Source organism: Macrobrachium nipponense, chromosome 33, assembly GCF_015104395.2.
Source record: "Macrobrachium nipponense isolate FS-2020 chromosome 33, ASM1510439v2, whole genome shotgun sequence".
In the NCBI taxonomy this organism is placed as follows: Eukaryota; Metazoa; Arthropoda; class Malacostraca; order Decapoda; family Palaemonidae; genus Macrobrachium; species Macrobrachium nipponense.
Genome location: NC_087219.1, coordinates 15,995,276 through 16,009,350, shown reverse-complemented (window position 1 = coordinate 16,009,350; position 14,075 = coordinate 15,995,276). Strand labels below are relative to the sequence as shown.

Below are 14,075 nucleotides of genomic sequence, written 5' to 3'. Positions count from 1 at the left end.
AAAACAAGTTTCTTTCATATCACATTAAATACTGTGTTTTTAAAATTTATTGTCCATGAACATTACTGCCTATTGTCATGTAGTGAATATTGAAGGCACTATAAAGATGTTTGAATGAGGGATTTAGATACCTATTGTATCTGTGCAAACTCAGTGAGTCCATAGCATAAGTACATAGCATTATATTAATTTTATTTCATAATTGCATGCCTTAGCTGGAAGGAACAGTCATCATGGCTGCTTAAGACGCACTGTAATGCTAAGGCTGTAAAAGATGTTCTACTTAGTTACAGGTATGTTATAATCAACTTGTGTCTCCTCACAGGGGACTGGGACAAAGAGTCAACAGAGTGTTTTCTAAAGCAGATGCATCAGTTGAGTCTGGAGAACCAGAAAAAAAAGATCCTCAGAATAGGATATGTTGGATGGGAAAGGATCACAGTTGCTCTGAATGATGAGGGACATAGGTGAGGCTTTGTTTACAATTTTTTGAAATTGAATATATGTATGTAAAAATGTACATTGTTACTAAGGCTTAGCTTGGCGTCATCTTTTGTCTATGGTAAATTGATAGCATCAAGAATGTGCTGTATATTTTTGTGATATCTGCACAGATTTATGGAGATCGCTTCTGTTTCTTAATAACCAATCTTTTTTGCATTTCTTATTTACTTTGTTTAGAGTTATTTTTAGCTAGTACATACAGAAATGTTTATCTTTTTTGGAGTCTAAATTGTATTATGTTTCATGAAGAATCAATTTTATTATAGATATGTTTAAGGGTATTTATATTTATGCTGCAGATTTTCAATTGATATGGTAGAAGCTAGATGGAGAAACATGGTCACTCTGTACAAGACAATGGTGGATCATAATGCTTTGCCAAATGTTGAACCTCAGTCTGTTGCATATAAAGATGACCTGGAGAAAATTCTTAACTATGTCCCCAAGCGAAGACAAATATATGAAAAGGTGAAAGGACGATCTGTGAAAATGGGTGAGTATGGTGTAGCACAGGAGTTCATGATGTATCTGAATATAGATTTACTTAGGAGCTTGCATTTGGGTTAGTAGTACTTTTCTTTTTATTATGGTAAAGGGAACTTTTAATTGTGTGGCATATCAGTGAATTAGAAGGCCTGGAAAAGTACCAACATTCAGGGAAATTTAGTCTTTTTAACTGTTGATGTGGCGGTACATGTTATGAATGCCAGTTACTTCTTACATTTTAAACTTAGGTTTTTATTCATTGGTCATGAGATATTTCACTTTCTTGCATTTTTTGGAGATATGGATATACGTATTCAGCTTAGCAGCTCTTGTATCAGTCTTGGTGGTATGTAACTGTATGATGTGTATGTTTTGGGAGTTGCTTTTATTTTGGGGGTTTTAAGTTTGAGAATAAAACGTGTTTAGGTTTTTAAATGTAAAGGAGGTAAATTTAATAAGCCAAAAATGTGAAATCTTAATTGTGTGGTCTAGCTGAATTGTTTTTCATAGCTAATCTAATGTCATAAAGTATTGTATTGTATTAAAGATTTTTTATAGCAGTAGTTTTACAGTTTTCTGTTTGTTCAAGTTTTGACCTTGTTTGGAAGTCATGGAAAGGAGAAAGAATGGGAGACTTAGAAATCACTGGGTTCATAGATTGGCAGAAGTGCTGAAACAAATTGAGAGAATGCATGTGTAACAGAGGTGTAAAGTGCAGTCTATGTAAGATGTTTGAGGTTTTATTGGTAAAGTCTCTATTGAAATGTAAATGATTCATGTGTGATTGGAGCCTTATTGTTTGCCGAGGGGCTGTATGATACCTGGCAGTTACCATTTTTTATCAACTCATGAATGATATTGTGATATTTCGTGTTAATTTATGGAACATTTAAACCAAATCTTATTTTTTATGCATTCAACGTTACCTGTCAGATATATACTTAGCTATAGACTCCGTCGTCCCCGATAGAAATTCGAATTTCGCGGCACACTCTACAGGTAGGTCAGGTGATCTAACCGCAGCCCCGCCGCTGGTGGCGGGAATAGGAATCATTCCCGTTTTCTAAGACAGATTTTCTCTATCGGCCGTGACAGCAACATTGTTGTTGTTACTCCTGATTTGATTTTCGTATTTTTCATCGCTATTGATCTTCTAAGCCGGTTATTTTGTGACGTATTGGATCTTTGGTTTGGCATACTCTTTCGTGGACTGTTTTTTTGGACTGGTTTTGAATATTTCTCATGATGTCGGATTCTAGCGTTACGGTTAGAAGAACAGTGTGTAAATGAGGGATGCATGGTGAGGATACCGAAAGCTTCGGTAAGACCCTCACACATGTTTGTAAGGGTGTAGAAGGAATGAATGTTCAATTTCTAACACCTGATGAATGTGTAAATATTGGAATGAGGAAGAATGGAAGAATTTAAATTCATATTTAAGGAAATTAGATATGGATAGGCTAGGGAAGGCTTCCTCCAGAAGCGTAAGTAGGTCTCGCTCTAACGAGCCTATTAAATTAACACCTAACCCTAAACCTCTATCTTCTTCCTCTAGTACTAAGACTGCAAATCCGGGCAACGAAATTGCAGATCTTAAAGCTGCGCTACAAAGGATGGAACGTCAAATGCTGACGTTGAAAGGTAAGCACAGTGATAGTGAATTAAGTGTCCCTAGTGCAGTGGAGGGTGCGTCTGATCGGCTCTGTCTCGCTCCCAGGCCTAGACCTCTTCCAAGCTCACAGGCCCAGAGGAGAAGGAAATGTCGAAAAGCCTTACGGAGGTTACGGAGAATCCCACCGATCAGGCGTCCCCTCGGCAGATTCTGTGACGACCCGAACTGCCAAGGATCGCTATCGAAAAAGCATCCTAAATAAGTGTTTTTCTTCGTCAGATTCTTCACCGAATGTAAGGGGATGGAGTTCTGAATGAACTGTCACGCCCCTTAAAGAGAAGTTGGAAGGTGGGCTCCTACTTTAGATTCAAGCCCTGAGCTTTTCCTCCGATCTATCACCTTGTGAGAAGAAGAAAAGGAGATTGGTTCCTAAACGGAAATCGGAGTTTTCCTTCCGCTTCGAGACATTCCTCACCTGAATCAGGGAAGGAAAAAGAGAGTGCGGCTGCAAAAATTATCCTAAATGTGCAGGAGCAACTTTCAGCCTTAGTAGGAGTTTTTTACTAAGGAAACTCCCAGGAGAAAGGACTCTTTCCTTCCTATAAAGAAGACGAAGGGAAAGAAAGAAGAAACGGAAGTTTCGGCTTATACTCGGAGGAGTATGAAGAATGCGCCAAAAACACCAACCTGGCGCAATGCGCCAGATGCGCCAGATGAGTTTTGAGACTCCATGATCAGCCAATACGAGTCAGAAGAGCCAGAAGCGCCATATGCGCCAGAAGAGCCAGCCTGGCGAAATGCGCCAGAAGCGCCAGAGGCGCCAGATGCGCCAGATGCGCCAGAAGCGCCGGAAGCGCCCACCCTGCCGAAATGCGCCAGAAGCGCCAGCTTGGCGCAAGGAATCACGAGCGTCAACCCGGCCGCAATGAGCCACCAAGTGACACAAATAAGAGACGAACTTCTTCCAATAGACAATTAAGCCAGGAAGATTTGTTTGGCTTTCGAAGGATAAACCTTTACCTGACAAGACTCTAGTTGTCGCACAAGCGGCCGTATTCCTTGTCAGGACATAGGTCGTTCCGGAGAAAGCGATAGGAGAGGACATCCTTCGTCTGACAGAGAGAAAGGTGTCGCACAACGCGGCCATCGCTCTTGCCAGGAGAAGGATAAGGTCGTTTTGGCAGGATCAACCTATCTCTCGTAGGGACGCAAGTTATCGCACAAGCGGTCGTCGTTCTTGCGAGAGTGGGTGGGATGTTGCAAGAGGCCAGTCTCCTACTGGAAATAAACAATCCTCTTCGGAATTGGATTTGGAAGGAGATTTCGGACTCTGAAAATCACTCGGCTCCGGGTTTTGTCAGATTACAAGACGCTGGCAGCCCTCTTACTTCAAGAGTTTGGGGGGGGACTCTTTAAGCCCTACTGCTCCTCCTTCTCCTAAGGTCCCTTGTTTACGAGCACGAAGGTCCCGAAAGGTCCCTTTTCCGTGGTAACAAAGGGATATATGATCCCATTTCGAGACAGACCTCCCTTGACTACGAACCCGAGGGAACTGTCAGCCCAATACAGGGACCCTGCCAAGAAAGAAGCATTATTGCAACTGGTAGAACAGTATGTTGCAAAAGGAGGCCATCGAAGTGGTTTCGGGATCCGCATTCCCGAGGATTCTACAACCGTCTTTTTCTGGTTCCGAAATCCTCGGGAGGGTGGAGACCGGTCCTGGATGTGAGCGCATTGAAACCGATTTGTGGAGAACACAAAGTTCTCTATGGAAACATCAAAATCGTTCTTGCGGCTCTTCGTCCAGGAGATTGGATGGTCTCCTTAGATCTACAAGATGCATACTTTCATGTCCCCCTGCTCCTCATCGAAGAAATATCTCCGATTCATGATGCAGGGGAAAGTATACCAATTCAGGAGCCCTATGCTTCGGCCTTTCAACGGCCCCTCAAGTGTTCACGAGGCTAATGATGAACGTTGCGAGATGGCTACATCTAGAGGGGACAAATATATCCCTTTATCTGGACGATTGGCTAATAAGAGCAAAATCGGAAATTCAGTGCTTGAAGGACTTGGAGAAGACTTTGAACTTGACAAAATCTTTGGGACTGCTCGTGAACCTCGAGAAATCACAATTGATCCCCAGACAGAACATAGTCTATCTGGGGATACAGATGGATTCTCGGGTTTTCGTTTTGGGCGTTTCCATCTCAAGACAGAATTACTCGAGGCTTAGAAAAGATCTCGAACTTCTTAGGGAAAGAACGGACCTCGCGAGGGAAATGGCTCAGTCTGCTGGGCACCCTTTCCTCGTTAGAGCAGTTCATTTCCCTGGGAAGATTAAATCTCAGACCTCTTGCAATTTTATCTAAAGAGGATGTGGAGTCAAAAGGACAGGAGACTTGTTCCAGACATTTTTCCCATCCAACAGGGGATAAAATCAGACCTAGAGTGGTGGTTAACCCCATTAACAAGGAACGAAGGGGTGTCCCTCTTGATTCGGAACCCTCACCGAGTGTTGTTTTCCGATGCCTCGGAAACAGGTTGGGGAGCAACACTGGGTCCAAAGGAAGTAGCAGGGGTTTTGGACCAGACAACAAACTACTCTGCACATCAATGCGAAGGAACTCCTGGCAATTCATCTAGCCCTGGAATACTTCGAAGGCGGAAGTCAGAGAGGCGGTAGTTCAAGTCAATTCCGACAACACCACAGCTCTGGCTTACATCCGGAATCAAGGGGGCACTCACTCTTTCTCTCTGAACGAAATAGCGAGAGCTCTATTAACCTGGACAGAGGACGGGGCATTATTCTGCGTACAAGGTTTGTCCAAGGAGGTTAAAAAACCTAAGGGCAGACAGATTGAGCAGAAGAACCAGGTTCTCCCGACAGAGTGGATGCTCCACTCAGAAGTCGCAGACAAATATGGTCACTCTGGGGGAGACCCCAGATCGACTGTTTGCCACGTTCCTCTCCAGGAAAAAATAGACAACTTCTGCTCGCTAGAAGAAGATCCCAGAGCCACAGCGATCGATGCCTTCCTCCCATGGATTGGTCAGGCATAGATGCATACGCTTTTCCCCCATTCAAAATTGCTGGGGGAAGTAGTAAGAAAAATTTGTGGCATCGGAAGGAAGGAGAATTGACTCTAATTGCTCCCTTTTGGCCTTCCCGAATCTGGTTCACAGAGGTACTGGAATGGACGGTGGACTTCCCCAGATCTCTACCAGACAGGACAGATCTGCTCAGACAACCCCACTTCGAGAGGTTCCACAAAAACATCCAAAGTCCTCTCCCTGACTGCCTTTCGACTATCGAAAGACTGTCAGAGCGAGAGGCTTTTCAAAGACAGTGGCAACTTCAATTGCTAGAGCCCGCAGAGCCTCTACCCTGCGGGTCTACCAATCGAAGTGGGAAGTTTTCCGTAGATGGTGTAGGTCGAAGAAGCTGTCCTCTTCCAATAACCTCTGTAACCGAAATCGCGGATTTTCTCCCTCTTCTTAAGAGAAGAATCCAAATTGGCCGTATCAACTATTAGGGATATAGGAGCATGCTCTCAGCTGTTTTTTAGAAACAGAGGGCTGAATCTCGAGAATAATAAGGATCTTCATGATCTCATCAGGTCTTTCGAGACTAAGAAATTGAGATCATCAATTCCCCTCGAGTTGGTAACCTGGACGTTGTCCTAAAGTTCTTGATGTCGGACAGGTTCGAACCTATAGATAATCTCATTCAGAGATTTACTAGTCAAATGCATATTCCTGTTGGCTCTAGCAACTGCGAAGAGGATCAGTAAATTGCATGCCTTGGACTCTCGGGTGGGATTTAGAAAAGACTCGGCTGTCATTTCTTTTCCAGGATCTTTTCCTAGCGAAGAATGAGAACCCTTCTAAACCTTGGCCTAGAAGTTTTGAAGTCAAGGACTCTCTTCTCTGGTAGGAAGAGAGTTGGATCGGTCCCTTTGACCCAGTCAGACCTTAAAATTTTATTTAGAAAAAAGAAGACACAGCTTCAGGGATGTCGACAAGGTCTTTGGTGTTCGGTAAGAAACCCCAAGAGACCGATGTCAAAGAACGCACTTGGGCATTCTTTGTCAGAAATGTAATTACCGAAGCTCATAGGAATTGCCAAGAGAACTCTTTAAAGCTGCTGAGAGTGAAAGCTCACGAAGTCCGGGCTGTGGCAACTTCCCTTTCTTTTACGAAGAATATGTCCATGAGAAACAAACATTTTAGCAGCAACTTATTGGAGGTGGCAATTCAGTATTTGCATCCCACTATTTAAGGATGTTAGAATAACATACGATAAATGTTTCTCTCTTGGACCTTATGTATCAGCGGATACTATGGGCTGGGAAATGGAGCAGACGCTGATCCTTAAATTTGTTTTTAATATTTTAATAATTATTTTAATATTGTTGTTGAGTTGTGGGTTGCTTGAAAGGATGTCCGGGGATGACTCCTTTCAATCGTAGTAATACTAACCCCAATGAGGATCAGGTGATCGGGATTAGTGTCGTGCTCTATGATCATGCCATAGGCAAGGTGTTTTGTCATGTAAGTGGATAGGACCCCCATTGACAAAGATCTAAGGTTCTGAAGCGTAAGTGGGTAAGACCCCGGTAACAGACCATCAAGAACTCTTAGCATGAGGTCACTACCTCGCTGAGGCTCTTGAAGCGATACGGGCTCCTAGGCAGTAGCCATGAAGTCTTTCGCTAACAAGGTAGGAATCAAGGTTTTTATTTTTTATTACCTACAACATATGTTGTTTCCTGTCTATTTCAGTAGATTAGCTGTCTCTTACCCTCCGCCAAAGGTGCCAATCAGCTAAGTATATATCTGACAGGTAAGTTGAATGCATAAAAATGTTATTGTCATGATACAATAAAGTTTTATGCATACTTACCTGGCAGATATATACGGTGTATGGCCCACCCGACCTCCCCTCAGGAGACGGTGGAAGAGAAAATCTGTCTTAGAAAACAGGAATGATTCTATTCCCGACCACAGCGGCGGGGCGGTAGATCACCTGACCTACCTGTAGAGTGGTGCCGCGAAATTCGAATTTCTATCGGGGACGACGGAGTCTATAGCTAAGTATATATCTGCCAGGTAAGTATGCATAAAACTTTATTGTATCATGACAATAACATGTTTCATACATTTTTTGGTCTACATAGGCAGTTCTGTGTTCATGTGACAGATTTCTCGTATGTGCTTATTTCTTTTTCTCATTTTTACAGAGCGTTTCCCCACCAGTGGAATAAAGGTTCTATTGCAAGCATACAAAGATCACATGGACCAGTTTATGGACACCAGAGTGAAGAATACTGAAGTCTGGGATGAAATCAAGCAGGTAGGTTCAAATTAATTTCATGTTTATTTTCCTTTTAAGGCAGATCTCATGGTGCAACAAACGTATGTCCTTTTGTAACTTAGGCCAGAGGAAAATAAGGAAAAAGATATAGATTATGACTTAACATTGATTAAAAAAAAGATTGAGCAACCTCTTGAGAACCTTGATAAAAAAAAGAAGGTTGAGCAACTTCTTGAGGGATATAAGACTGCAATAATCATGGGAAAGAGATGGTACAGTAGTACATGGAGTTAATGGACCATGGTATATTGTGTTTACATGGCTTTCAACTCTAAAATTATGCTGAAGTTTTTACAGTCCTGCAGTTTATGTTGATAATAAGGTTTTATCTTACATTACAGGTACTTTTTGTTTATATTCAGTGGAACCTCAGTTTTCGTATATAATCATCCATTCCAGAACCTCCCATGAAATCCAAAATGTATGAAAATTGAAACAAAATAATTCCCATAAGGAACAATGTAAATACAATTAATGCGTTCCAGACCCCTAAAAATATTAACAAAAAATACATTTTATAGGGAATAAACACAGTTGTACATACAGAAAACAATGAGAAATAAATATAAAAAATCACTAACGAAATGAATAAATGAACATTTAATGTCACGCTTACCTTTATGGAAAACACTTGTTAGCTTATGGAAGACAGAGAGGAGGGGAGAGGGAGGAGGAGAGGTTATTGTTTGGAAGGGGACTCTCCCTCCATAAGGACCTCGGGCATCAAGGACCTATCTGGGGTTACTTCTCTTCGTTTTTTACTGGTGCTAGGACCAGCTTGAGTGTTGCTGGACCCCTATCACACAACAAAACCGTCCAGAGACATTTGTTTCTAGTGTTTCTTTAAAATTTGCCTAAAGTTTGCCTAAAGTTAAATATGGCATTGTCATTAAACTTGGTGAGACATGGATTACAACTTCTTTGTTGGGATGAAAATTCTTCACAAAATTCTTTACATCATTCCACTTTGCAAACATGTCCTTAATCCCTGAAGTAGGCACATTATGCATGCCCATTTGTTTTCTGAATTTTTCAAACCAGCCTTTGTTGGCCTTAAATTCACTAACAGCAGTGCTTTTTGTAGGCATTTTCTCACTTAGATTGGCATGCAACTTCCTCCAACACTTTGCTACAAGTTCTTTCTTAATTACTATAGTGTTTCTTGCTTTTTTTTACAGAAGGGCTAGCACTTACAACTTTCTTTGGTCCCATGATGGCTTATTTAGCAGATGCACTTGAATAAAAAAGTACAGAAAGTATAAAAACATCAAAATTAAATGCTGCAATATGGGTGGATTTTTTTTGGCATAAATTACCAGCTCTTAAAACAGTTTAATATGTAAGCCAATAAGTTCCTGTTTAGGTTTGACACATAAGCAGAATTTGGTGCTAGTTTCAGATAATTTGTTCATTCTCTACCTTTCTGAAGAGTCCAGCATTATATCTTGGTGTGTCAGTTACTTTTAATATTACTGTATTGTAAATGTGCAAAGATTCATATGGAACAAGCCTAAAATGCTATCAACTTGCAAAGCAAACTTTCAAGGAATAGAATTTACAAACATGACAGAACATATACGAGAGAAACACTTGTGTTTTGGTTTATATGGCAAAGTGTTTCAGTATAGATAGTTCTGTTCTTTCTTGCAGAAGTTGCATGAGGAAGGCTACGAATACTCTACTAGTAAACTGAAGGAAATCTTGAATGGAATCATCAAAGGTTTTGAAAAAACCCAGCTACATAACAGTTTGCCAGGAGCCATTCGTCGGGATGTCTCATACTATCGTGAACTCTCGGAAATATACGGGACCCATGGACGATGGCCTCATGTTCAAACTTCAAGGACAGTTGACATGAGGATGAGAAGGAAGTTTCGCTTGAGGCTTCGTGAGTACTAAATTTTGATCAGTGATTCTTAGGTGTTAACTATTAACTCTATTTAATCACTTTTGTTTTTTAGGCAATGCCTGAGATAGTTTACCATTGTCAAATGGTTACCATAGATTTAATGTTTAAATTCATGGGAGAAATATCATTGTGGAGGTATTAATATTATGACCAGTTTACAGTCATATAATGTTGGTGCCAAAAGCTAGAGTAAATGATCATTGTAGAGTGTAGTCTCACAACTGCCGTGTTGTTAACCCAGTGCTTAGTTATGGAATCCGTGAGAGAATTATCATTGTAAAGATTCAAATCTCATGACTCGCATGGTTAACTTGGAAGTTTAATTGATAAAACCTTGAGAGAATTATCATCGTAAAGAATTGCAATCTCATGTCTGTCATATAGTTAAGTTCTAGTTGATGTAGCTGTGAAATTTTTGCAAATGCTGGCCCAGAAGATTTGTTTTTGAATACAACCCAAAATTTTCCACAGAGTAAACCTCAAGGATTTGTTCTTGTGCAAAGGAATGTAATTGGGAAAAGTTTAAACTAATAGCATGGCATTAATAATAGAATGGAAATGGATGAAAAGTAAAAATTGGAATACTGTACATTACCTTTGTGCACAACTGTTTGTATGTTTAGGAAGAATTTATAGAACTTGAAAGTAATGAAAATAAATGGGGGCAGTTGTGAAAACCTTGGTTTTTTTTTTTTTAAATATGTTCTATAATATAATTTATTACCTTTTCGATGGGTATTTTATTTCTTATTTTGTAGATCTGTTTTATTTATTCTTTTAAAGTGCATTGCATTGTATATTTGAAAAAGAATTTTTTTAGGTTCCTTTTGATAAAAGATGTCTGGAAATGGTTTGTGTACTTTTAAGGCCTTTGTGAGTATGTAAATTGACTTTATTTTTCCAATTATTTTTGTCATGTTTCACTTGTACAGAAGCAAGTCAACAGTTATGGTCTTCAGAAGAATCAAGAGCATTACTTGAAATTTATCCAGATGTTCTTGAAGCTCACGTGAATCAGAATGTCAGCCATCATGCTAGTGATCTTTGGTTGCAGGTGGCAAAAGCTTACACAGCTTCTGGTTTTCCAAAACGTGATGTGCCAGAGGTAGGTAAGCTGTGTGTTTTCCTCTGGTATACAGTAGACCCTTGACTCACGAACACAATCCGTTCCTAGACCTTGGTCGTGTTCCAAATTGTTCGTGACTCGGAGCTAATTTTCCCCATAAGGTTTAATGGGAATAATATTAATTGGTTCTCGACCCCTACGAACCAATATATTATGTATTTGTTCCGATACGTAATACCAAAACCATCGGTCCTTTAACAATCGACAAGTAGCTAGCGGCAGCTGGAACGGTCGTAAGCTTCGAACAATAGGGGGAGAACGGTAGTTAACTGCTTGTCCGATCGTCGCGCGCCGCGCGACTGGGAGGTAAACAAAATCACTTTTGCTTTCGGCCGGAGTGTGTGGGAAGGACGTGTTCGCCATCGCTCTGCCCGCTTGTCGTTTGCTTCATCTTTGAGTATTTGTTTTTTTCTCTTTCTGTATATCAGGAGTGATTGTAAGTACTTTTTTCTCTATTCAATTGATGTGCAATGAGTGAATTAGAGGAGATTGAGATTTATTTCACCGCGCCCTCCAGTCGCCCGTAGAGTGTGTCCCGGGCTGGAGGGACGTAAATGTGGGGGGTTCAGGTCTTTTGTTGAGGTGGACCCCCACGAGGTTTGTTCTCGTTGTCGAGGGCGAGAGTGCTCTCGCAACGAGCCATGTATGGTTTGTATGAATTGGTCCGAGGCGCAGTGGGTGCTGTACGAGGGCAGGAAGAGACTTAGGCCGGCCAAGAAGTCATCGGAAAGTCCAGTGACTCCTTTGGTGACGGACACTTCGTCCTCTTTCCTGCCTCCCGGCCAGCCCCCACGGTTTGCGCCTTCCCCTGCGGGGGGGGTAGCGGAGTCCTTTTCCTCTCTCGATCCGTCGAGTGTGGAGGAGGGCGCCCGCTACCCGGACGTACAGTTTGTATTCGGGGTCTTCTGTCCGCTCTGGGGGGGTATTTCGCCCCCCAGGCGCGGGGAAGCCCCTCCTATTAACCCGACTGTTGCTTCTGCAGGTGTGCCAGCAGCGAAGGACGACTTGGGACAGGTGTGGGAGTCGCTGGACTGCAGGGAGTGCCCAGCATCCAGGGGTTGCTACAGCGGTTGGCGGGGTCCGGCCGTGGTCACTCATGGTGCGGGTGACCACCACGACGACCACATTAACTACCCCTGCGTATGAGATGCCACCACATCTTGTATATACGCCTCATATAATGTCGGTGACACCCACGGTGGCAGTACAAAAACCAATTGCCGCCGTTCCAAAGAGGACGATGCCCCCAACCACCACCTGGATTTTTTCCTTTGCCGACCCCAAGGACTTCTTCCGCTGCCCCAAGAGTACCCCCTGGACCTGCCGCCAGTGCCACGGATGACGGTGACTGTCGACAGGACGCCTGGCTCTCCGTAGTACCTGCCGTGCCTGCCGTACCTGTGGCCGCTCCAGCGACTCTTCCGTTTCAGGTACACATTACCTTTCAGATGTTCCTGCTGTTCCTGCTGTTCCCGGACCTGTTCCTGCCGTTCCCGCCTGCTGGTGTTGCTGTAACAGTCTCAGGTCCTTCCGGACAGGTGCAGTCGGGCCCTGTTGCTTCGGCAACTGCCCCGGCTCCTCCGGATGGAAGACCTGACGTCTGTCCTGCGGAGCCTGGCGAAGAAGAAGAGGAAGAGGAAGAAGGTGTCGTCATCGTCTTCATCGTCTTCTCGTCGTGCTGCCTGCCTCTCCTTCCCCTTCGACTTCTAAGGCCAAACAGCCGAAGAAGAAGAAGGTTGCCTCCTCCCCCCCTAAGAAGACTCCTTCGGGATCTTCTAAGGGCCCGGCTCGCTCAGGCGAGCTGGGGAGCTCTTCTGCTGGTCCTCCTGTTTCCTTCGGGTGCGGGGCCCGTCGCTTCTTCTGCAAAGAAGAAGTCGACGGGATCCGCAGAGGTGCATCAGCCTCGGTCTGGTGCGTCCTCACCTGGTGCTAGTGGTTCTGCCGCTAAACCAGGTTCCGTCTCGGCTGCTTCTCGTTCGCGAGAAGCACCGAGTGGACGCTCTTCTAAAGAGGACCGTCCAGCCAAAGTTTCGACGACCGAGCTCGCTCGCCGTCAAGACAGCGGCACGGAGCAGAGACTGGCGAGGTCGTGCACACGACTCTCGCCAGGCCAGTGGACGCTCTCGCAGCGACCACCGGCTGCTCGGGCTGACGTGACGGTCACTGACCGGCCACGGGTTGAGGCGGAGAAGGAGTCCCCACGGCACCGCCGGTACCAGCCACGGCTGGTACCAGCGGTTTGACGCGCCCGAGAGGACGCTGGCCGGTCTCGACGCGAAAGGGAGCCTAGCAGGTCACCCGTCCGCCGCTCCCGATGGGACCGGGCGGAGACGGTGACCAGCGGCAGCTCGCCTGACGCTAGAGAGCGGTTCTCGACGTTCTCAGCCGAGCCAATCGCCCCAGGCGAGCGGCGACGCTAGGCCTACTGCTAGACCGTCACCGCGGGTTGACGATCGGCAGCAGCCCTCTACGCACGCTGGTCCTGCCAGCGAGCGTGGGGGAGCGTCAGGTCTGCCTCTCCTATACCTTCAACCTCCTCGGGCTATACCGGAGGGAGAGAGGTACAAGGAGCGATCACGAGAGGTGCGCCGCTCGTGACCCGGCTATGACGCCGTACGGCTCAGGCACGGTCTTAGGACCGACCAGGACGTACGCGCAAGTAGTTGGAGGCGACCGTCAGGGGTCTGTCGCTGTTCCTCCTTCTGAAGGAGGAGTATCGAGGGATATGCTCTTGTTGGAGGGACTGGGACGGTCCTACTCCACAAGACGCTGTGACGCCCGAGATACGAGGACTTCGCGGAAGTCATTAAGCTGATGCGTCTGCATAATGGCCTCGCGGAAGGATCGCCGCTACCACCATCGGAGCCCACGTCCCGGCTCGAGTCATTTTGGGGGTCCCAAGAGGGAGCCCAAAATGATGATGGGGTTGCCCACGATCAGAGCTGGCGGACTCAGTCCTGGATCAGGTGGAGAATCTCGTCTCAGGACGGGAGGACTCGCTAAAATCCGGACGGTCCTCTAAGCTGCTTCCTCCTCCTCACAGCGGCAGAGGCGTTTTCTA

General features: G+C 44.5%; 1 protein-coding gene across 1 annotated transcript in view; it reads left to right on the top strand.

Annotated features, from left to right (window-relative positions):
- Positions 1 to 14,075, top strand: part of LOC135202959 (uncharacterized) — a gene marked incomplete in the record, with an annotated part of 92,850 nt that overhangs the window by 40,497 nt on the left and 38,278 nt on the right. The window contains 5 exon segments of the mRNA XM_064232472.1: positions 326 to 467; positions 804 to 997; positions 7,846 to 7,958; positions 9,630 to 9,867; positions 10,821 to 10,993. Coding sequence (XP_064088542.1) covers positions 326 to 467; positions 804 to 997; positions 7,846 to 7,958; positions 9,630 to 9,867; positions 10,821 to 10,993 — 860 coding nt within the window.